The sequence below is a fragment of the Eschrichtius robustus genome, chromosome 20, assembly GCF_028021215.1.
Source record: "Eschrichtius robustus isolate mEscRob2 chromosome 20, mEscRob2.pri, whole genome shotgun sequence".
In the NCBI taxonomy this organism is placed as follows: Eukaryota; Metazoa; Chordata; class Mammalia; order Artiodactyla; family Eschrichtiidae; genus Eschrichtius; species Eschrichtius robustus.
This window is the reverse complement of record NC_090843.1, coordinates 1,310,998-1,336,647: the sequence shown is the minus strand read 5'-3', so window position 1 is coordinate 1,336,647 and position 25,650 is coordinate 1,310,998. Positions and strand designations below refer to the sequence as shown.

The 25,650-nt window shown below is 45.9% G+C and overlaps 1 protein-coding gene across 12 annotated transcripts in view; it reads right to left on the bottom strand.

Moving 5' to 3' along the window:
- The window catches only part of CEP112 (centrosomal protein 112), a 414,548-nt gene that overhangs the window by 36,315 nt on the left and 352,583 nt on the right, over positions 1 to 25,650 (bottom strand). For 10 of the 12 annotated variants that reach the window (XM_068530225.1, XM_068530226.1, XM_068530227.1 and 7 more), the window contains one exon: positions 5,027 to 5,116. In XM_068530225.1, the coding sequence (XP_068386326.1) occupies positions 5,027 to 5,116 (90 nt within the window). Of the gene's footprint in view, positions 1 to 5,026; positions 5,117 to 11,079; positions 11,859 to 15,297; positions 15,365 to 25,650 lie in introns of those variants that run through there. The other 2 variants (XM_068530232.1, XM_068530234.1) reach the window with 2 other exon arrangements.

The following is a 25,650-nucleotide window of genomic DNA, read 5'->3' as shown; positions in this document are numbered from 1 at the left end:
TGTTGGGCGCACAGTGCAGGGTAAGGAGTAGACAATAACAAAGATTTGATGCTATCACTATTTTTAATGGATGAAACGAAGGTAGCTAACTTCCTGGTCTTTTCCCCCCTCACGGACGCCCCCTCTGGCCAGGACGCCCCCAAGCCCGCTCCACCTCCTAACCCTTCGTCCTAGCCCAGTGTCCCCTCTCTGCTGGCGACCAGCTCACGGGGCCTTCTCCTCTGTGAAGAATTATAACCACACACATTGCACCCGCGTTATGTTCTCTAGTTTCTGAAGTGTTTCACATGCATCTTGTTTTGACGTTCACGTGAACCCCGTGGGAGGTGTTATTACTGACATTTTAGGAGCCTGATATTTGGACCAGTTAAGTGACTTGCCCAAGACCACACGACCGGTGGTGGCAGAGGTGGACTTCTACCTGCAGTGCTTCCCTGCTGGGTCCTACTCGTCCTTGAGGCCTCTCCTGTTTCCCCTCCCTGTGTCTCACTAGGGGTCTCAGGACAACCTCTGTTCCCTCCCCAAACACACGGAATTACCAGATTCACCTCTGCTGAAGCATCTGCTGTGTCTAGGCCTTAACTGGATATAAAGTGTCTGCTGCAAGGCTGTGACTGGAATATATTTTAAGACACTTTAGGGTGGCCTGTGCCTGCACAGCCCAGACCTAAATGCCTGGACACACCAGATGAGAACTAAACCAGCCAGTGGCTGAAACACGCCGGCCAGGAAACCCGAGAGGCCCCGGCCGCAGGTGCTGGAAACACTGCCTGCCTGTCAGCAAGCACCAGGCCCTGCCTTGGGTGGTGGACCCTTTCCCGCAGGGTCGGGAAGACGGGCGGGCAGTACCAGTGCTGCATTCTTCCCGCACCTTGTGAGCTGAGCCTCTAAGCCTTTGGAAGAAAAGTAACGTCTTTTAAATGCCATGACTGCAGTCTACACTTTACACCCATCTCTGCTCTACTAGACTGTAAACTCCTTGCGGGCTGGAAGGAGAACTCATCCATGTTTCTTCTCAGTACCTGTCATGGGCCAGCACAATACGCCTGTCAAAGGCATGCAATGTGGAGTAATTGTATGACACTGCTGTGAAATGCACGGCATTGCATTCTATTTATTAGGTCTCAAAGTATTAGTTCTTCTCACTAATTTATGTAAAAGAATCTTCTGGGAAACTGAGTGATCCTTGTAATCAAAGCTATTCACACGTTCGAAACGGAAAAACCCCAGTTCAAAGCAGGGGTTTTGCTACATGTATGTTAATATTTATATAATATATTATATTAGGTTCAAGTCTGACATTGTTTTGTGCCTTCGTGATAAATATATGCTTGCTTTGCACAGTGTTAAGAGCGCCAAGTAAAATATTAGCCTGTTTCTTTTCTTCCCTCTCTTTTCTATAATTTATCACACCGAATTATTTTGGCAAGGGCTAGCAAATCACCTAGTCTCGCTGTGAGAAATGAAACACTGTTTGTTCCCGAACAGGAGATTTATTTTTACCCACAACCTGAACCCGAGTGATACACGCCGTAGATGCATCTCACACTGTGGTCAATACAATGGAAAATCATATCCCGGGGTGGGCGGCCTGCCTCCCCCCATCCCCCCGCCCCGCCCCGCCCCGGCTCTGCCGTTGCCATGGTAGGGAAGTCGTGGCCTTTTCCAGTGACTCAGTTTCCTTACATAACGAGGAAGTCTGGTCAGAGCTCTGATCTCCCCTCCTTTGCTGCAACTATGGGATTCTTGCTCGGATCTTATCGGGAATTAGAAATTATTAACTCCTGGTATGGAGAAAAAGAATGATAGCTTTTAATTACTTTCCTATTTATGGATTACAGGAAAGATATGTTTCTATAAGGCTGACTTAGAAGGAAGTTGGTCTTTTCTAATTTTATTGGTGTTATCTTGATGCTTCACAAGGGGCAAATTAACCCTTTGTAACCACGGATGAACCAGCCTTCCCTGGGCACCCTGGTGACAGACCTGCCGAGGGTGTGGAGTTAGAGGAGAGGGTTGATGCCACTGAGGCAAGTGGTGGGCAGCTCGGGTACCACCCATCAAGACCTGATGAGAAGCAGCTTTTTGTGTTTAATTAAAAACACAACTTTTAGAATGCCTCATTCATTTTTTTGTTTTTATAGAATCAAAACACAGGAATTTTTCTTAAATGAAAAACAGAGACAGTTTCAACTTTTTTTTTTTTTTTTTAAGCAAGCAAGTTAAAAAAAGAAGCCCAGGAAATTGTCCTTTGTAATTCTGCCAGTTTCAATTTTGATTCTTTATGCAACTAGTATCAGGATAATAATATTTGGTTGAAACGAAAGAGAAGAAAAGTTCCAAGAAGCTGTTCTGCACACATTTTGGTTGTTTGATTGGCTGATGTCAGGCTAGCTACTGTTATTTTGCAATTGCTTTGACAGAGGCAAAAAAGAAAATAACAATTTCAACATTTAAAAAACCCTCAGTAAGTATATTAAATATAATCAGACCCTAAAAATTTTACATGATGATACTTCTATACTTCTAATTATTTTTGACTACCTCTATTAGTGTCACAAATGGAAAGGTCAGATTTAGATAAAAGTTAAATCAAATTAAATATAGATGAATAGTATTTATGAAGTGCCCATGATTTGTTCTTCAGCTTTACTGAAACAATTGGCATTTTTGCTTAGCTACACCCTAGGATCTCGTGGAAAGAACCCAACATTTCATGGTTGCAAAGATTATGAAATATTCAGCTTTACCCATGGGTATTTCCTGACATTTCTTTGGTGAACTGGAGGCTAATAGAAGATATCAGGAATTAGTGTAAGAAATAGTCTAGAAAGCTATTGTCACTACAAAGATGAAAGCAACTTTGATGATCAAAAAGAAGTCAATAAAATAAGACTGAAGTGGTTCCTGAATCCTTCCCTATTGTTCATTTGGGATTTCTTAATTTCCCTACTCTCAATATATTATGGAATTTTCTGTGTGAAGTTCTGCCATGAATTAGAGTGATGTCAACAAAGTTTTACCTTAAGTCATATTTTATCACAAACTGGAGAAGGCCCAGTCCTCCAGGGAGACCTGTTTCCTGCTTTTAAGAAGCTTGTCTTCTTTTAGTTCCAGGCATCCCAGCCAGCTGGGGGGTTGCAGGGAGGCTCAGCTGACCTCAGTGACAACTGAGCCTGTGCCGGTCCCACCTGAAGGACACACAGCCACCCAAGGAGGTATTTTCACCTGTGGCCACATCAGCTCTGCTTCCGTCTGCTTTGCTCTTTGCTGCTCTCTGCCCACAGAGAGTTAATGGCGTTGCCCGCCGTACCAGGTGTCTGGGGTGGTATTTTTTTCCCTGCCATCCTTAATAAACTCACTTTCCCTATCACTGCTAGGCAGCTTTTTAAACTAGAAATGCTGTAACTTAAAAACTGTCATGAAAGGAGCAAAGATTTGGAATTCAGCTAAACCAGGGTGTGAATCCACCTGTACTGTTTACCAGCTGTGTGATCTTGGACGTGTCACTTAACCTCTCTGGGTTTTAGTGTGCCAACTGGGAAATGGGAGGGTAATACTGGCCTTACATGGTTATTATCAGGATAAATGAACTAACACGTGTAACGTTTCTTGTACAGTGTCTCTCATCTTGTGGGCCTTCAATAAATATAGTTATTATTAGTTTTTCATCCTAGAATTTCCTATTTTGTGATCCTATCATGGACTGTCTGACATAGACCCTATACAAGACATATCGTATATAGATGTGATATATACATACATGACACAAACATGACATGTATATGATGCAGGGCATACGTTAGACAGTAGGAAGGAATTATAGGAGGTCAACTCCATTCAGTAAGTATTATTACTTGGCATCTATTAGACGCTTACACCTGCCATTTTGTGCAATCCCTACCTTGGGGTCTTGTTTGTAAACAACTCCAGAGATGACAAAAGTTCCTCTATTCGCCTTACTTCAGGGCTTACTCTTCTGACAAGGTCAAAGTGACCTAACCCAATATTCCTGTACTGAATTGACTACGAGACAACCAAAGTATAAGCGTCTGCCAATACCTACGGCTGGTTCTGCCCATAAAGATTTGTGGCACTTAGAAGAATTTTAGCAATGCTGTATGCAATAGCTGAGGACAGTGCGTTTACAAAAGGTTTCCTTAAGACTCATGAAGTTTATTAATACACTGATGACTTTTCAATTTAAATTTAGTTACATTTACTTTAAATGTAAAAGAATTGGATGAAAATGATCCTGTGGTTTGAAAATAAAATAGGTCATTAGCTATTGTCAAAGCCAGATTATTCTGGTTATACTAGATTCGTTTCATTAACACACTGGAAAGAAGGAGGAGAAAATTAAAATTCAAAAGAAAACATGATCTATGTCTCTAAGTGCAACGATGTCCCTGTGTTCTGATATGACGACGCAGCAGACATCATTGGCTGCATCCCCAACACATTTCCCCTCTCCCTTGTCCGGGCTGTCCTTCCTCTTATGACTCCATCGCCGGCAGGCAGACCCTAAGTGGTCCAGCCTAGTTTGGCACCCTCCGTCCTCTCGCCAGGGATTGGACGTGTGACCTGCTCTGGCCAATGAGATGAGAAGGGAGCTGCGTATGGGGGTGGTTCTGGGAAAGGTCTCCTGACTTTTCGGAAGGGCACCCCGGAAACCTAAGTCCCTTTTTGCCTCTGGATACTGCTAGATCTGCGCGGGATTCCTGGAGCTGCTGTGAGCCCCGCGGAGCTGGCTCTGGGATGGACCCTACACAGGACGTAGAGCCGGGGGAGCGAGAGAGAGGCGGAGCCAGTGACCCAGGGCTCCCTGCCCAGAGCCCGCCCTACCTACAGGCTTCGGGCGACAGAGGTTAACAGGTTGCGAGGCAACAGATCCCTTTGTTGCTTACGCGCAGCAAGGGCCCGAGGATTCTGTTACTCGCGGCCAAAGCACCCGGTGGGAACGGGACACACGTGAGCTCCTGGACCTGGAGAGAGTGAACGAGCAAAGCAGCCGAGCGGGCAGTACCTGCTCCTGTGATTCCAGTTCCTTGTGCTGCAGTTTTTTCTCCAAACATCGTGCTTGATTCGAGCGCTTTTCTAGCTCATCTTGTAAAGCCTGAAACGGTATAAGATAAATACAAAAACATTAAAAATTAGCAGCCTTGGAAAAAAGTTTTACCACCTGAACTGGTATCAAAAAGGCCTCAGATCTCTGGTCTATTACTGCTGCTCCAAAACCAGCCTTTCAGTATCAGGCCCAGATGTTTTCTACTTTAGGAATAACTAGTATCAAAAACTCCAAACTCACAAACCAGACACATTAGCAGGTGTCAATTCATCTTATAAAAACATCTCCTATTCCCCGCATAGACACACAAGCACGCAATAAAGTGCAGAACTATTGCTAATTAAAGTAGCTCTATCAGGACACCTGTGAGGTACACCTACACTCTGAAAAGTGTCCTGATAGCTAGGAATCGTAACACTGGACCGACATGACATTTTTCAAAATTATACTCTGGTAATTTGAGTATGTTATGGTAACCTTAAAGGCATTTTTTATTAAGCCATTGAGGATGGCATGGAATTTGAGGAAACTGTAAGAAACAGACGAGATGAGCACTTTCAGTCGCCAAGTAGCTGTTGGAAATCAAATTCAGGTTCATCTGGAGGAAGCTGGGAACGGAAAGATCGGTCAATATCACTGTATCAATTACTATTTTAAGTAAGGAGGTGAACTAGAAAAGAAACAGGATCCATTCAAACAATCCGATGTAATTATAGATATAGCACCTGGGAAGTGACGGCGAACAGAGCACACTCTCAGAGCGTGACCGCAAAGATGCTAAATGAACTCTCAAAATAAAATTCATTCAATCAAGACTCCTGAGCTCCTGCTCTAGGTTGAGGACTGTGATAGTTATTTCAAATAAAGCAGCGAAAGAAAACAGACAAAACAAACTCCCTGCTCTCACGGGGCTTCTGCTGTACTGGGGCAGACAGTAAGCAAACAGTGAGCGTAATATACGTCAGTGGTAAGTGCGGAGGGAAAATAATGCAGGGAAGGAGGCTGTTCTGGAGCGTGGTGAGGAGGGGTGTTGCAAGTTTAAACAGATGGCCCAAGACAACCTAACTGAGCCAAAACCTGAAGGAGAAGAGCGAGCAGGTCACAGAGACACGTGCAGGAAGAACCTTCCAGGCAGGGACCCCTGCACATAACGGGGGCCAAGTCACGTCAGGTCCCGTGAAGCCTCAGAGGGCAGGTGAGGACTTCAGGCTTTATTCGAGGTAGACGGGGGCCCCTGGAGGGCTGTGGGCAGCGTTGCTTTGGTTGCCGTGAAGAACAGATTGAAGAGGGACACGGGCGGAGGCAGAGAGGCAGGGTCGAGGCCATGAAAACACACTGGGAAAGGGTGGTGGAGAACTGGACCAGCCGGGGGTGAGGCAGTGGCAGATTCCCAGTCTATCTGAAGATAGAGATCGCAGCCCCGGGGAAAGGATGCAGAGCATGGAAGGTAAAAAAAGAGAAGACGACTCCGGGATTTTGGCTTGAGCAGGTAGAAGACTGCGGTTGGGGAGGTTCGGGAGGGACAGGTGTGGGGGGAGAAGGTCTGGAGCTCAGCCTGGGGTATGTCGAGCGTGGGATGCCTGTTCCACATCCAGGCCGAGATGCTGGGTAGCAGCTGGGGAAGGGTCTGGAGTTCAGGCACGATGTCTCAGCTTGTATCCACTAAAAATTCCTTCAGTGAGATTCCAGTCTTTTCTCCACGTAGATAGAGACCGTGGTCCTTAACCTTCTTCTGGTGTTCTAGCTCCACTGGAGCATCTGGCAAATGCTGTGTGGTCACTCCCCACGTGGAAAACAGTGCTTATGATTTTGCCTGTGATTTCAGGGAGTCCAGTTGCCTGAAGCCTGTCCATGGATGGACCCCAGGCTAAGAACCTCTATTTAAAAGAGTATAATGGTTTGAGAATGAGGGCAAAGGCTTTAGGGGCTTTCTGATATTATACTTGATTATAAAGTCCATAATTCAACCAAATCTGACAATGAGCTTAAAACTCTGTTTAAAATTCTGTTATTGTGGTCCATTTCCAAAAGGATGAATGCAGTTGTTCCTATGCTTTTTGACCAAGTAGCACTTTTTTTTCCTTTTGATAATCTTGTACCAATAAGTAGGATCCTATCAGCTGCTCTTATGGCATAACCTGGGAGAGGAATGAATACGGTGCTGGGAAGGATGTTTGGACGTGTTTTTCTGTTCCCACTCTTTTCTGCTCTCCATCCTCATACTGCGGTCAGAGTGATCTTAAACTGAAATATCACGTCATTCTCCCGCTGGGATGCTTAGACACCACCGCAGCGCCCCTGAGACGCAGCTCAGACTCCCCAGCAAGCGTGGGATTCAGGGACCTTCGTCTCCCGGCTCCGGCCACACTGATGTCGTTGCTACGATCAGTAACAACAGGGACTACCGTCAACCGGGTGGACTTTATTTTTAACCCTCTTTGTAATCCTGCGCAGCAGGTAGTCTTTCATCCCCATTAGGAAGGACAGAATTGAGGCTCAAGGAGGTTAATGAGCTTTCTCAGGTCCCTGTGCCCAGAAAGAAGGCACCAGGCTGGAATTTCAACACACTGACCAAGTTCAGTACGTGTGTGCTCCTCCACGCTGCCTTTCTCCCTCTGCACCTGTCTTCTTTGCCTTGAAGCTGTCCCATCCGCTCTGCTCGCGGTGTAACCTCGCTGACCTATCCTGAGAGCAAAGCATGGACGCCTCTGGGCTTTCATCCACCCAGAGTTTGAGGGACTCGATCTCTGTGTCCGCGTGAGGCTGGGGCACCTGAAGCGCAGGGCTCTCACCTCCTCACGTCTGCCTGCCTGGTGCCTGGCGCACGCTGGACACTGAATCCGTGTCTGGGAAGGAACCAGCACACATCTGAACTACTTCAGTCATCAGGGCTTCCAACAGTCCTTAATGTGGCACGTTAAACTAAAGGGTATTAAGTTTCTCAGGATACAGAAAACACAAATATATCTTCCAAAGGTCTCTATCTGTACACGCACATTATATATGTATATACCTACGATACTACTATTTGCAATATAATATTGTCTGGTTTCTGCCACAATAGAAAACAACACCCTCTTGTTTCTTTGTTTGTTTTAGTTTTTAGTTTTACTTCACAGAAAAGAATACAGGAGACATGAATCTCCTTTTTCTTTTAAACAGAAATGTGCCCTCCCTCCGCCTGGCCTGCATCCTTCCCTTCACCAGCAGAGCCCTGGGAGTGGCCGCACTTGGGGGTCCCCGTCCTCCCCCAGCCTCTCAGCCCCCATCGTCCTGCCCCCCAGGGATGACAAGGGGGTGGGACCAGGAGCTGCCAGAGAAGTGGAGGCAGAGTCATCCTTGACAAGTTGAGGTTAAGGTGCTGGTGGGGTCTCCGAGGGGACCCGTCACGCTGGGAGTGGGGTCTCGACAGTGGAGAGGGGCTTGGGCCGAGGTGCGGATGGGGACGCTTCCTTGGGGAAGGCAGTAAGAGGAGGAGAGAAAAGAAGAGGTCAAAAACCTGACCCTTGACCCTCACGGGACGCCCACACTGAGAGCAGGCGGAGGGCGGGGAGGCGAGAGGCCTGGTGAGAACGCACAGGCGCAGGAGGGCGGCTGAGGAGGGGTCAGTACCGTGAGGGTCCGGCCAGGGTCCCTACGAGAACAGGGAGCAGGGTTAGGCCTGATGCTTTCTCCACCCTTCACACGGTGAAGTGCTATTAATAGTCCTATTAATCCATCACACTTCATCAATACGATCGAACCAGAAGTGGAATTACATTTGCTTTTCAAAAAGGTACCACTTTTCAAATTTGCTCATAGCTTAAAGATGTAAAACAGAGAAAGCAGTGTGTCTAGAAATTAGTTTTATTATCTATTAAGAATCAGTTGGAACTAGTATATATTGTATGTCAATTATACTTCAATAAAAGAAAGAATACATTTTTAAAAAGAAAAAAAAAAATAGGTGACTAATGAGAACCTGCTGTATGGCCCAGGGAACTCTACTCGGTGCTCTGCGGTGACCTGAATGCGAGGGAAATCTAAATAAGAGAGGATGTATGTATATGTATAACTGATTCACTGTGCTGTACACCAGAAACTAACACAACATTGTAAAGGAACTATACTCCAATAAAAACAAGCAAAAAAACTAAAAAAAAAAAATCAGTTTGAAAAAATGGAGAGTAACCAAGTAATATCCCACTTTCCAAAAAGTTAAAATGTATCAGACTAAAGGAAAAGGACAGCTGTTCCTGGTCTCATATTCTAAAAAGTTATTAGGTCATTAGATGTTCATCCTCAGTTCGCCAGAGGCCTGTGTGAACACGACCACAACTACTGAGTGAGCACAAGAAGGACCTTTCTTTTCAGTTGTGGCTTCTTTATTCAAAAACCTTCCAACGTGACATTTGACACACCCACAAAACACAACTTTTACTTTATTCCTGAGAAAAGCCCAAGATCATTAAAGAACGGAATGTCCAACACTGGGTCAAAAATCTAAAACAAAATCCAACTTGAACGGCTACGCTGTTTATTCTGCAAAAGTAGGCCCCGCCTCAGCTCTGCTGTGTGAACTTGCATCACTGCTGAAAGACAGTTCTTTTCTCCCAGTGAAACCTGCCTTTAAATGCCATGCAAGTGGGCTTGCTGGGGGTGGCCACCTCGGCCAGCTCTCAGAGCACGTCGTGGGGACTGTGAACAAAGAATGACATTTTCCCGAAGAAAAGCGTACACGACATAAGCAGCTCTGCAAGAACAGCGAGGGCAGGCCACATGCTTTAAAAGGGAGCCGGATATAGGATATTTGATTTGTTTATTTAAAATAGGAAAGTAGTGAGAGCACATTAAAGTGTAAAAGATTTGACAGTTCCATGGACTCTCCAGGGTGAGGAGAAGCCAGGGTAGCTAATGTGCCCCGAGGGGCACCTGTGAGGGTCCCAGAGCTCTGCTGTTCGTCGGAGAAAGAGTATTATAGTCAACGCTCTTTCCATAAAACTTATAAACGTGGTTGGAGGCCAGCTGCTCAACTTGTAAGGCCACGCATTAGGGACTTCTGTGGTCTTACTAAAAACCAAAGTATCGGGGCGCTTCCCTGGTGGCGCAGTGGTTAAGAATCCACCTGCCAACGCAGGGGACGCGGGTTCGAGCCCTGGTCCAGGAAGATCCCACATGACGCGGAGCAACTAAGCCCGTGCGCCACAACTACCGAGCCTGCGCTCTAGAGCCCGCGAGCCACAACTACTGAGCCCATGTGCCACACCTACTGAAGCCCGCACACCTAGAGCCCGTGCTCCACAACAAGAGAAGCCACCGCAATGAGAAGCCCGCGCACCGCAAAGAAGAGTAGTCCCCGCTCGACGCAACTAGAGAAAGCCCACGTGCAGCAACGAAGACCTAAGGCAGCCAAAAAAAAAAAAAACAAAACACCAAAGTATCTCTCATAGGTCTGAGCCAATTAAACAAACATGAAATGATGGCAGGTACATGCCTTTTAATAATGGACACATGAAATGCAAGTTTGTTTGAATTATAAGTGGTTAAAAAGTTATTTAATAAAGGAAAACTTCATTGGAAAGGAGAAATACTGGGCTGTAATGATACAAAAGATAGAGTCAGAGTGTCCCTAGCGTACAAGGCGTGACAGAGGCTTTCAGACTTAGGATTTAGCACAAGTTTTTCTAGAGATTTCTGACCTTGTCTTTGGCCAAACTCTCAGCCAGGTCCCCCCCTCATCTGAGGGTGGGACTGGGGGGCGGGTGTCCATGTGGCCGGCTGAGCACGCAAACTTGTCTCATAACCCGGGACACCTGCACCGCAGGGTCTCACCAGACAGCATGATCTCAAACTCCCCACTTTCCCATCTTTACCAAAAACCTCAGCTGTGAGAAATGTGGAAAAATCCACTTGCAGATCGAAACGGAATCAGTAGTATAGAAGTCACCTTTCTCCTGAATCACACATTCTACAGAACTGTGCCCTCCACTTCTTAGGAGTTTTCAAACCGGTTCTCACTGACTTGAGATTTGGTGTGTCTTCCGTGCATCCTGCCTCAGCCTCATTCTGTGTTGCCAGGTCGTGGCCCATGCTTGTGTCTGGCTTTGTCACAAGTCACCACGAGGTCGACGGTACATCTTCTGGGCCAGCCGTACGTCGAGGGCTGAAGCGTAAACGGCTCCTTCCCTGAGTTCTGGCCCATAGAACATGTTCTCCCGGAAGTGGGACCTTGAATGGTACAGTGTTCTTTTATTTAAAGGGACTGGATTAAAGCAGATGTAAGCAAAAAAGATTACGGATGAAGTTTTGCCCTATGTAAACATAAAACTGGGGTTCTCAAAGTCATTGATTTCGCGTTAAGTCTGTGGTCAGGAACCAAGGCAGCCGACCAGCCTCCGCGGGGTGACACACAGAAGGGGCCTCACCAGCAGCAACTCCGCGTAGCCAAGGAGATGAGCAGGGAAGACAAGCAGGGCGTCTGTATGAAAGATACTGCCAAGAAGAAGTCAGTCCCGCAAACTGCTAAAAACTGGTGAAGCCGGGTGGTGGGTTGATGGGGATTCTGCATATTATTCTCCCTACTTTTGCGTATGTTTGAAAGTTTCCATAATAAAGAAAAAAAGAATTTTTAAAGCTTTTTCTACTTAAAAAACATGAAGTCACCATATCCTTCCTTTCATGAGGTTTGAATTTACTGTTTTACTTCAGAAAAAAACAGATGATTCATTTGTCCTTCAGTGAATAGGCGGGATGTGTAAGGATTTCCCCATGTATATTTTGGAAGCCGGGAGTGGGGTGTTCGTATTTTGACCTAAGGAGAAGATAACAGGAAAGGGAAGGCTTACTTATATTTTTATTGAGATACAATTTACTTATGGTAAAACTCTAGAATTTCTTAAAAAAATGGTGATGGTCTGTTTTCCATTTAAAACATGTAATATGATTTAAAAGTTTGTGTCATAAAATATCTGTTCAGGTAATAAAATCTTGCTATAAACCATCTTCCACTGATTGGTTTATCCATCACACAGAAATGACACCTAACCTGTGACTACAGTGAAGAGACACAAATTATAAAAGGGAAGTAAGGAGAACTCTCATTTAAACCTTAACTGCCTTTTAAAAAAAAAAAAAAAAAAAAAACCTTAACTGCCTTTTTAACGATGCCCAAGATTACAAGTGGTGCTGACAATATTTCTGATCAGTAGGTTTTCTTTGACAGGTAAATTGACACAGAAACAGCAAATGTTTTTCTTTCTACTACTGCTAACCGAAAGTTAAGGGAAAATTAAATAAAACAATAAAATCTCATTACTTTTGTGTCAGCTCTATGGACTTACTTTTTTAAAAAAAATCACATCTTAAACAATTGGGATCCAGCGAAAAGCCCAAGCCCTGTGCCCCGGTTGAGGAGATACAAATCTGGGGTTAGGGGAGATGACACAAGAGTAGAGAGTGACGTTTTGACTGGGTTGTCTCACTGGCTATTTACGCAGGCCCCTATGGCTCCTTTTTTATTTTATTTTTAAGTAGGCTAAACCTACTAACAAAAGCAACAAGTCTTCCTCAGCTGAAATGCCAGTCAAGATTTCTTTTAAAGCGATTTCTTCAGACCTACCCAGAATGAATAACAAACCGTAAAAAAGTTTTATTAGTGATTCTATAGAACCGAGAACAGGTTTGTACTCTAGATGTAAAGTTACTGAACTAGAACCACAGTTACTGCCGAGGCCACGAACATATTCAAAACACAATAGTATAATTCTTTTCCTTTAAGGCTTCCATTCAGGCTTTTAATTTTTTCACACTCCATGCAAGTACCTTTTTTTCTTTTTTTAACCCTCATAAGTCAGCCTCCTGTGGTACTGGTATGAAGAAAAGGGGTTTTAATACATATGATACCCTTCACATGAGGCAAAATTCCTTTCCGGTGAAAACTTTTTAGTTGTTGCAACAAACCGCATGAATGAGAAATTGCACTTTGATATGAGCTATTGTTCTAGTATTTATTAGGCTACTGATTCAACAGAAAAGGCAAAAGTATTGCAGCCAATATAAAAAACAAGAGTAGCACTTTCACCAAAGAACACGAAAGTTTTCACTTTCCCTCTTTTCTTCTCTCTCTCACCTATTTTCAGGCCTTTAAAATTTCTTAAAAACCTTCCTTTAAAAGTCTTAAAACTGTACTTTTAAAAAAGTTAAGCCTTTCTCAGTCTTCACAGAGGTTCCAGGAAAAGAAATCATGTTATTCCAAAACTTGGATGATCTAAGGAAGCTGGAAGCTCCTAACACACCTCGTTAATGATCCCCAGTCACACAGAGACCGTCCTGACATCACCCACGTCTCCTCCGGGAGTGGCCAGTACATCTGTACTCAGGAAATTCAAAGCACATTTGCCCTACTGCGTCCCTCCAGACAGCTTCACTTGCGAACACATTCTTATCTCGGGTGGTAGGAATCTAGGATCAAGTTCAAGAAGCCCGGCTACGATGTTTCAGGATCTCAGAGGAATTTCCTCATTCAGCCTGTGTGATAACCACTTGCACTGCAGTCCGTCTCTGCAGAAGAGACCACCCCTCCTCTGCGGGAGCCCAGGGAATGGGGAGCACCCCTAAGTCATCTGTTTAAATTCTTACTTACTTACATGGCTACTCGTTCACACGTGCAATCCCTTGAGCCTGCACCATCATTCCAACCCCTGCCAACAAACGTGAATTTCTACCCTGTTTCTAAACCTGAAGTCATATTCCTCACTAAGTCAGTATGTCCCCTATATGATAACATATTTATGAATTGTGAATTCATCTGACTTTCCCCCTGCATCTTAGACTATGAGCTTCACAAGGGTAACACTCCTGCCCATATTTTTAAAGTAATCTCTGAAATGCTTAGTAAAGTGTTGGCACTATGGTAATAGTAGTTACTGGTGACATGAACCAGTTATATAAAGAACAAGCTGCTTCACTTGGGGTGTTCCTGCTAAAATTTCTCCAGATTTCATTTCCCCCCTCAAATTACATAACTACCTTTCCTTACTGTGTCCCTAGATAAAAAGGTCTGAGGTTTACCCAGTCTGCTCCCTCAACTGTCCAAAGGGGTGTCCCTTCTTGTTTCCTCAAGAGAGTACATCCATCAGTGCCCTCATTTCTCTTTTCAAATTCTAAGGGGTTGGTCACAACTAGCGGACATTTAGTCCTGTCCAAAATGGCCATCGAGACATTGGTCCAGGCCAAAAGGTCCTTGGTGTTTGCTCCTATCAAAACGACCACTGGATTCAAACAGCCCATTACATTTCTTTATACTTTGGTTTATAGAAAAAATGTATTAAAGATACTATCATGTTTTATTGGTCCAATAGTTGTGCTGTGGCTGCAACTGCCAACGATAACCCCTCCTGCCTCGGTGGCCGGGCACGGGGTAGGTAGATGGGCTGAGGTCCAACTCTTACAGAATTGCGGGGTTCGTATTAAGTATGTGCACCAAGAGGAGCCCTAAAGTTAGAGAAACGCGCAGAGGATGGCAAGTCGGGGCTGGGACCTCGCGGCGCGTGGTGTGTTGATACGTCACCGGGCATCTGGTCGTCCAGTAAGGGTGGAGTTTGAAGGGAGGAGCCTGGCCCAGCCTCCATGTAACACGGGCAGGGACAGAGCACTGGCTCTGGGGGAGCGAGGACAGGCGTGCTCTCCTGATACACGGCGGTCGCGTGTGACAGCCACCGTGAGGGGACACCAGGCATCTAATTAACCCGCCCACCGCTGCCCCATTGCCAGGGGTTAATGGGAGATGTTCTCTTGAATCAGTGTCCTGTAGATGTACCATCCTGGTGGGCCACAAGAAGCATCTGCTGCTCTTTGGAGGGGTTTCAGGGGGTGTGACCCCCATACGTACCTGCCAGTCAGCATGGGCCACCGTGCCCTCAGCTGATGGCCACCTACTGGCTGCCCCAGCCCAGCCAAACGGGGTGTGGAATCCCTCAGACATTAGTAAGGTTCCCCTACCAGTAAACCAGTGATCACGGGTCAGATGGCTACAAAAGAAAAAAAACAGCCCTTCTTCTGTTGCTTGGCAATATAACACCTTTATTTGAAAGTTCTCAGTGGAATATGGCAGCAATAGTATACTCACAAAGAGAAAAGCCAGTGCTACATGATGCTGGTTTTTGTTACCATTTCCACTCTTTTAACAGGAAGAAGAGTAAAAGGCACTGACACCACGAAGAGAGGGGCTCTGCAGTGCCTGAAGGACGACTAGTCGGGATCTGCACAACATGACAATCATTCCAGATGGGACCAGAAAGCATCCGCACAAGGTCGATGCTGAAGGGGAGATAAGGAAACCCGACAGGTTAAAACGACATGCAGAGAAGAATCAAACGCAAAGCCATGGAAGAACTCTCTCCGTGATATTCGTGATGAAGGAGTCCTGATAATGCTGCCAGAAAGAACTCATTGAAGAGGCAAGTGAACCCAATTTCATTGCATGGAATTGAAATTCCAGATGAGTATAAAGTGACCAGATGCAGAAGACCATTTCCTGGGCACGATTCAGGTGCTCAAGACAATGAAAGAATTCTTATTTGCACAGCTTGTGACACTATTCGCTATTTAGGTGCCAGGCACACTATTCAGTGACAGCACCTTCAAGCGGCACCGACACAGGTCACGCAGGTACGGACTGTGCGAGCTGCTGTGTGAAGCTACACTGTGCCTCTGATGGACCCTTTAACCGTGAATAGGCAAAAGGACACTTACGAATACATACATGAGAACACACTCGCACTTGCACAGGGAAGAAGTCTCAGCATTAACCCTTCATTGTGCAGACGGGTTTCAAGATTGCAACTATGACTGCAATTCAACTACTCGACCCAACGCAGTTGTAAGAGGATGCCTGTTTCACTTTTCACAATCACTGTGGCGAAAAATACCTTCTTTGGGTCTAACGTGGGGGTGTATGACAACGGAAAGTAACACCTGTACACCTGTGAGCGTGCATGCGTGCCGTTTAAACTTCCACTTGTGCCTTTGGAAGATGAAAATGACACTTTGGAGTACGCTGTGGAGAAGGCAGAAGAAAAATCAGATGACCGAATAGATGGTGCTGAGGGTGTATGTCCGTGGAAGGACTGTCAGGGGCAGAAGACCAGACGCCCCAAGACTGCAGCAGAAACCTGGAGTGTTCACACATCAGTACTACACGGTGATCACAGGACAGACAGCCCAGCAGAAGCTGGCACAGCACATTTCAGAAGCTGGTCATAGCGCATCACCCTTCCATGTGGAGATTTACTGAAGCACTAACAGACAAACGGCAAAGCCACGAACAAGCTGTCACCCAGGTTCCTGGTGGTCACGCTCAAGTACAGCTCCAACTTCACAACACTGACAAGATCAAATTCATACAACCGAAACTGTACACAGATATAACACATACAATGCCAATAGTCGGGTCCATACGTACTTGAGAGTAATTGCTCATCGGTTCAAGAGTAATCCTGCTGACTTCATGATGGGGAAGAACAAGAATAAATGTAGAATCCAAAATTCACCATGAATGACAATAAAAATAACGTCAATAAAATTTTAACTAGGTTAAATGTTTGTATTATTTAGTGAATCGTGGACCCAATGGCCGTTCTGGACAGGACCACGTGCCCTGCAAGGTTCGGTCACACTGCTGACCCCTCCCTCTCTGCTGAACCTCTCTCAGCATCTTGTCTTTCCCCGCTGCGCGCTGGAAACTGGCCCCCTTGCGCGTGTTGTTCGGGAGGACGAACGTCAGCTCTGGGGAGACACTCTTCCCGGCCCCTTTAATCCTGACGCTCTTTTTTCCCCTGACGGCCACGTTTCTCAAGCATTTTACTCCATGACCCATATTCTCCCCCATCAGCTACCATTTTCCTCACCTGGAGCCTGACTTTGGTCTCCACACCTTATTAAACTTGCTCTCTGCAAGGGCAGCAATGAAGTTTTCCTTGCCAACCCAATGGCCCTTCTCGCGTCTCTATCTGCCTTGACCTTTCTGCTGCCCTGACCACTGTGAGAGCATCTCCTTCCAGAGAGCTTCTCCTCTGACACCATGAAACCCTGGTGACCCTCCTCCTTCTTCCAGCTTTTTGCCCCTCCTCCTCCTCCTGTTCTTCCCTTTAAATTGTGGATCTTTCCCAAACCACGTTCTTATCGCTCCATTTCCCTCTCTAAACAGTCTTCTTTAGACAATCCATTTCATACATTAATAAAAGTATGTCTATAATCTGAACGCATACCAGGCCCTGTGTCAAACGTTACCCTGGAAAAGCACTGGCTCCTGTGTATATGACAAATTTATAAAGGAATAGTTACATCGTGTAAACAGCACTAAAGAGAAGTCTTGGCAAGCATGGAGGAAGGCAGGACGTGGGAAGGAAGACCAGCAGGGAGGTGAGGTGTGCCTGGGGGGCGAGCAGGGAAGGGGTCCGCACAGATTCACTGCAGAGGACAAGGCGTGGCCACACGGAGGGCAGGCTGCTGGCAGCACAGGGGGCCTGGCAGGCGGACGGTGGGCCTGGAACCAACTAGCAGAGGCAGCCTGGGCTCCCGTGACGGGCCTCGGGGGCCTCGGGGACTATGGATTCTATCCTGCAGTAAAGGGAACCGCCAAAGGGCCCACGGTGACCAGCTGGACAGATCAGGAAGACCATCCAGGTGACAGTGTGGCAAGTGGTGGCACCGAGGAGGCCCTCTGGAAGTGCTATCGGAGCCTCGGCCAGACACACGCCCGAATCCACGGGACCAGCCGGGGAAAGAGCATGTCTCCTCTCTGCCTGTCAGCGTGGTAGAAAGCTGTGCTCGAAGCCTCACAACCGCCTGTGCCAAGGCTGGGCACAGGGATTTTGCCGAGAGTTAGGAATACGGAATGAGGCAGAACGGCAAGTTTCAGGTCAGTGAGAGATGTTGCGGAAACCCTAGAAAAATAAAAAGAAATTTAAAAAGCACAATTTTACAGACTGTCTAGCATAAAATGTGCAGGACCATCTGCCTTGGGAGGTCCCCCTGTCAGAGCCGGGAGACCATCAGGAGGCCACCTCGATGCCACGAGGGCCGTGGGGCCGGCTTGGATAAGAGTTGGGGAGAAGGGATGGGCCTGGGGCGGGGCGGGGCGGGGCCGGGGGGGGGCACGCGGGGGTGGGAGAAGAGCCAGAGACAGAACCTCGGGGCTTGGTAAGAGCGCGCCGGCACGGGTACGAGAGCGGAGGGTTAAGGCAGGACCCCAGCATCGGCGGCGAGCAGCCGCCACCCACCAAGGCGGGGAGCACGGTGGAATTAAATATACGGACAAGGAGAGAGAAAAATAAGTTCCCCGGCGACACACGTTCAGAAGCAACATGACGGCAGGGGCCTGAGCATGAGAACACGGGGCCGAGGAAGACACAGCTCGGGGGCGGAGCGACCATGCGCGGACACGTGCCCGGTAACAGCGGGTCTACTGGGGCCTTCCTGCCGCCGATCCCCAAGCCCGGCCGCGCTCCCATCACCTCACGAGTCCTCCCGCCACCTGCTTCTCACGCGCGCGCACGGCTGTCAGCAGCGTCACGCCAAACCCACCAAGCTCAAGACGCAGCTCCGGGCGCCCCAGCAGCTCGCCCGGCTGTCCTCTGGTCGGCGACGCAGCCGCCTCCCCGCGCCCCGGTTTAACGCGCGCAGTCCGCGGTGGGTCCTCCCCTCGCGCCCGCCACCCACCGGGGTCCCGGCCCCGCCCCGCCCCGCCCGGGGCCTTGGCGCTTCTCCCCGCCTCGCCTGCATCGCTCTGCTTCTCCCTGTACGCCCTGCTACCTCCCTTCAGAAGCCTCCAGTGACCTGAAATGACTCGGTTCGGTTGTGCTATGTTTAGACTTTAACGTGATCCATTAAAATGTAGGAAAAGCAGGAAGAAAAAGTTCCTAAGTCACACATTCAACAGTAACAATGATGCCAATGGTTTGCCTCTTAGAGTATGACGTCAAAAAAGGAATGATGGGGCTTCCCTGGTGGCGCAGTGGTTGAGAATCTGCCTGCTAACGCAGGGGACGCGAGTTCGAGCCCTGGTCTGGGAGGATCCCACATGCCGCGGAGCAGCTGGGCCCGTGAGCCACAACTACTGAGCCTGCGCGTCTGGAGCCTGTGCTCCGCAACAAGAGAGGCCGCGATAGTGAGAGGCCCGCGCACAGCGATGAAGAGTGGCTCCCGCTTGCCACAACTAGAGAAAGCCCTCGCACAGAAACGAAGACCCAACATAGCCATAAATTAGAAATAAATAAATAAATTAAAAATTAAAAAAAAAAAAGGAATGATGGGTTGAATTACATCCCTGCCAAAAGATATGTTTAAGTCCTAACCCACAGAACCTCAGAACGTGACCTTGTTTGGACACAGGCGTGCTGCAGATGTAATTAGTTAAGATGAAGTCATACTGGAACAGGTGGGCCCTTCATCCAATCTGACAGGTGTTCTTACAAGAAGAGGAGAAACACCCCGGAAGAGGTGGGCCACGTGACAATGGACGTAGAGACTGGAGAGTGAGCCACCTACAAGCTAAGGAACCCCAAAGATCGCGGAGGACCCCGGAAGGGAACAGAGGCAAGGCAGGATTCCTCCCCGGAGCCTTCGGAGGGAGCCTGGCCCTGCCTGAGTTCAGACTTCTAGCCTCCAGAACTGCGAGACAACAACTTTCTGTTTTAAGCCCCCCAGTTTTTGGTACTTTGTTATGGCAGCCCTAGGAAACTAATATACATGGCAAGAAAATTCCCTTGTTTTACATATTTTCTCTCTGAAACTCTACCCCGCCTCCACTCCTATCCTATTACCCAGTTCTACACCTCATTTCATCCATGTAAGGACCAAGAGTATTCTCATTATGAGACAATCTGGAAAACTGCATTAGGAGAGTATTACTGCTATTATATGTACTCACTTGTTTTCCTCTAATTTTGTGTACACAGTCCTATCAGGTTAGGAAGGAGCCCATTCCAATATCACGTTGGCACGTCCCTACACATGATGGAGAAAATTCCTAAGACGTGAAGGTAGAGATTGTTAGGTGAGCCTTTCCGGCACTCCCATTCAGAGAGGGGATGGAAATTATATATATGCCAGGTAAAGTGTTTTTCTTCTCTTTTTCTTTTTCACCCTTAGGATGCTGCAATATCTGGTGCCAATACTTATGAAGGAGGAAGTTTAAAACCTTCCGTTTAAACCACTTAGAATGAGAGGGTTTGCAAAGACCCTGCTTAATGTTCAGCTGACACACTGTCAGAAACGTTTATCGTGCAGCCTTCTGAAGTTTCTTCCACTTCCTTTTGGTTATTGAAGCTTGGACTGCAGTTTGTTATCAGCAACAAAGCATACACATGATAGTGTTTTTACAGTCATTCTTTCAGTTTGATTTCTGAACTACTAAGCAAAAGTCAATTCTCTGATCAGAAAAATGATTAGTGACCTAGTTTCATGCAGAATGCACAACACAGCTGATTTCTGAGGTCACTTTTATATGGATCTGGAGACAGTGTAAGGGGCTTAGAGATGTCACTTAAGTGTTTAGCATCTTCGGATATAGAAATGTGCCACTTTACTTTAGGCTCTAATTCTTTCAGTGCAAATTAGGAAACAGCGACTTACATTATTGAGATTTCTCTGGAAGCTTAATTCCTAATATAAATATCTTGGCATTGACTATACCTCCAGCTCACATTTGTGCAAGAGGAAGCAAAACTCTTTGTAGATAATTCAACTGAATGATATTTTTAAAACTACATACAATGTGTTAGACATCATGTAGGAAGCAAAATGTGGAATAAGCCATGGTCTCACCTTTTAAGGCGCTTACACTATCTTGGAAGGTATGTGATAAGGACAAAAAGCAGGCGAGTTCTGTAAGTGTCTTAAGTGTCCAATTGAGAGAACAAAAGGAAAAGGAAAGGACACAGGAAGAAGTTCCACGACACCACAAAGAAGCAAGCAGATCAATGCAGAAGGCGGGACATTCTACAGGCCAGCTGACTGGGCCTCTGCAGGGAGTCACCGGCGTGGAACAGAAAGCAAGGAGGGGTCTGCTTTAGACTGAAAAAGACACAGGATATGGAACAACCAAACATAATGTTCGGATTTTGTTTGGATCTTGATTAAGACAAATCAACTTAAAATGGCACTTTTGAGGAAAACTGGGGATATCTAATTATGAAGCAGGTATTAGATGATACTAAAAGATAATTGTTAATTTTCTTAGGTATGACACTGGCACTGTGGCTGAGTGATATAGTGTCCACATTTTCCGAGAGGCATTCTGAAATACGTGGGATAAAATGACGGGATGTCTGGAATTTGCTTTAAAATATTTTCGCCAAGAAAAAAAGAAGGTGTAAAACAAATATGGCCCAATCTTGATAATTGTTGAAGCTGCATGATGGATACATTGGAGTTCATACTACTAAACTCTACTTTTGGGTATGTTTGCAAACTTTTATAATAAAACTTAAAAAAAACCCACATACAATTAAATGACCTGGGGGAAAAGCACAAGGTGATGAGGAAAGTCTTCCGGTAGGAAGCGGCGTTTGGGAAAAACCTTGAATAACAGCAACAACTCTGACAGGCAGAGGTGGGGAAGGGGAAGATTGTCTGCTAAAGAAACAGCATTTGCAAAGGTAAATAAGAGGAAATAAACCCACCCATATATGGTCAGTTAATCTATGATAAGCAGGCAAGAATACATGATGGAGGAAAATAGCCTCTTCAATAAATGGTGCTGGGAAAACTGGAGAGCAACACGCACAAGAATGAAACCAGACCACTGTCTTATGCCACGTACAAAAATAAAGTCAAAATATATTAAAGACATTCTTGAACGTAAGACCTGAAACCGCTAAGCCTCCTAGAAGAAAACACAGGCAGTAAGCTCTTTGGTATTGGTCTTAGCAATATTTTTTTGGACCTGTCTCCTCAGGCAAGGGCAACAAAAGCAAAAATAAACAAATGGGACTACCTCAAACTAAAAAGCTTTTGCACAAGAAAGGAAACCATCAATAAAATGAAAAGGCAACCATCGACAGAATGAATGGGAGAAGATATTTGCAAGTCATATAACCAATAAGAGGTTAATATCCAAAGTATATAAAGAACTTATACAATTTAACATTAAAAAACTCAAACAACCCGATTAAAGAATGGACAGAAGACCTGAACAGACATTCCTCCAAAGAAGACATACAGGTGGCCAACACACATGAAAGGATGCTCAACATCACTGATCAATAGGGAAATGCAAGTCAAAACCACAGTGAGATATCACCTCACATCTGTCAGAATGGCGATTACCAAAAAGACAAAAAATAACAAATGTTGGCGAGGATGTAGTGAAAAGGGAACCCCCATGTGCTGTTGATGGGAATATAAACTGGTGCAGCCATTATGGAAAAAAGTATAAAGATTCCTCAAAAAATTAAAACTAGAACTACCATACAATTCAGTAATTCCACTTCTGCATATGTATCTGAATGAAACGAAATAGTAACTCAAAAAGATATGCACCCCAATGTTCACTGAAACATTATTTACAGTAGCCAAGATATGGAAGCAATCTATGTGCCCATGGATAGATGAATGGATAAAGAAGAATGGAATACTACTCAGCATAAAAAAGAACGAAATAATGCCATTTGCAGCAACATGGATGGACCTAGAGATTATCATACTAAGTGAAGTAAGTCAGACAGAGAAAGACAAATACCATACGATATCACTTATATGTGAAATCTAAAAAAAATGATACAAATGAACTTATATACAAAACATAAACAGACCCACCCAGACATAGAAAACAAACTTATGTTTACCAAAGGGGAAAGTGGCGGGGGGTGGGGGATAAGTTAGGAGTTTGGGATTAGCAGATACACACTACTAAATTTAAAATAGATAAACAACAAGGACCTACGGTATAGCACAGGGAACTATATTCATTATCTTGTAATAGCCTATAAGGGAAAAGAATCTGCAAAAGAATATATATATGTATATATGTATAACTGAATCACTTTGCTATACACCTGAAACTAACACAACATTGTAAATCAACTATACTTCAATAAAAAAATTTTTTAAAAAAGAGAACATGAAGGATTAAAACTTTTTGTGAGGGCTTCCCTGGTGGCGCAGTGGTTGAGAATCTGCCTGCCAATGCCGGGGACGCGGGTTCGAGCCCTGGTCTGGGAAGATCCCACATGCCGCGGAGCAACTAGGCCCGTGAGCCACAACTACTGAGCCTGTGCATCTGGAGCCTGTGCTCCGCAACAAGAGAGGCTGCGACAGTGAGGGGCCCGCGCACCGCGATGAAGAGTGGCCCCCGCTTGCCACAACTAGAGAAAGCCCTCGCACAGAAACGAAGACCCAACACAGCCAAAAATAAATAAGTAAATTAATTAATTAAAAATGCAACTGCAGAAAAAAAAAAAAACTTTTTGTGAGTTACTGAATTAACAGTAACTGTTTCCAGGCGTGTTAAGCGTTACCCCTCTAATCACTAGGAGTAGGACGTGATAAATACAAAGAAAAGCCCTTAATAATGTCTTAACACCTTTCGAACTAACTTGAGTAGAAGACAATAATGTGCGAGACTTCATGAACTATACAAGAACTAGCTTGACTCAAAAGACCCAGCACACTTAATGTAGGGATGCAGACAGTCAAAAAAATATTTTTAAGCAAAACCCAAAGCTGTTTCTTGGTAGAGTGAAGCCAAAATATATTTGTTCAACCTTAACTTCATCAAAGGGTTGCTTTTACTAATGAATTATGCCTGTAACTAAAACCGTAAGGCTAGCACAGGTTTTTTGAAATGAACTGCCACAAACCAAACACCTACCTACGGCTTAAGATAAGGGTGGTTTCTCGTCAAAATTGGTAAAACTCATTTTAGTGCATTGCAAGATGTGGCCTAGGAAATCTGACTCTTTAAATAAATTTTTAAAAATTCTATTTCCTCATTGATTCACTAGTATGGCTTGTTGGCCCAACTTCAGAATAGCTAAGGCCTCTCAATCTCCCACTAGTAGATCCATCTCTGTTCTAGGACCTAACATCAATTTTAAAAATTCATGTTTTACTTCTTTTTATGTTTTTACGTTTTACTTCTGATTGTAAAATAATACATGCGAGTTGAAGAAAAACAGAAAAGCATAAAGAGGAAAATAAAATGTCCATACTCCCTGCACCCAGATACACCTCTCTGAGCCCAGCGTCTTTTTCCCGTCTCCTCCCCACGCGCACGAGAGCAGCACGGCTCACCGAGTGAGCTCATAAAGCCTCCATCCCCCTGTCTCCCACTGTTCCTTTAATCTCGCTTCATGCACGCAGCTCTTCCACCCCTCGGTGAGAACTCAGAAAGGGGCCTTGAGTTTCCAGGTCCCTCTAGTCCTACGGCCACTTTAAGCTGCACACGTGCTCTTGATCCACTTGGATCATTCTCAACACATTCAGTTTGTTCCTAATTCAATTTAATCTAAGGCAAGACACATTCAAGGGACTCCAGAACACCAGCCCATGATTTGTTATCAAGGCACTTCGACTTCCTGTTTGTCTTTGAACAGGGACAGCGGGGTGGTCCTGGGGGGGCCCCCGCACCCCAGCATCCCTGATGATGGCTGAGACGGGAGAGGATGTGGGGTGTCTCCTGGCCTCCTCCCCACGCTAGTTCTTCTAGGTTATGCTCCTCTGGGAACACCCCTCCACGTTTGCCTTCCCCTTGGCCCCTCGTGTGCTGCTCTCAGCCAGCTGGATGCGGGGGTCGTCTTGCCTCCCCACCCCCCATTCTGCAGAGAGCGGCATGTGGGACAGAAGTCTCACTTTCACCCAGTGCTCCTGCAACGGATGTGTATCAAAAGCCCACTGTCCTCAACAGAACAATTCCCGAGATGCTGCAAGTGAGGGAAACTGGGGTGAGGGATGAATGGTTCTTGCCCTCATGGGGTAATTTTGATGTTTTTTCCTATAACTCGCGGATAAGACACACAGAAGATGAATAATAGGACAAAGAATAAACACCTCTTTATCCACTTCTTCTGGGTCTCCGAGGAGACTATTCTGTATTTATATGTCAGGTGGAAAGTAGTCTGGAGAAAACGATGTCTAACATTGCTTATATCCCACGCAGGAATAGTTGCAAAGACTTTGGAAAATGGCGTAATAAAATGCTTGCGGCACTGACACGAAGCAGGGCAGGGTTACACGCAGCCCCACCCTCCATGTGTAGTGACCGCCCTCTTCCATCTGACCAGCAAAGCCCAGACCAACATATAATTTCTGCTGTGCCATGGGGCTTCAGAAGGGTTTTGAGCAACAAAAAAAGCCTTCTGCTTTCTCCCCAGCAAATGTAAATAGTGACCAAAATAGTACTAGAAAGTAAGCTGGGCTAGAGTTGTCTGGGCCCTGCTCTACTTTTCACTTTTGATGAGAAGATGTGAGTCTGTCCTCTGTGTAGGCGGGCGCACGGGTGACACTCAGAAGCAAGGACTAGATGGGACTCAGGGCTGTGCGCCATGGAACTGTAACGAAACTTCGTTTATGCCAAAAATCACCTGTGCCAGGCTGAACTGGCT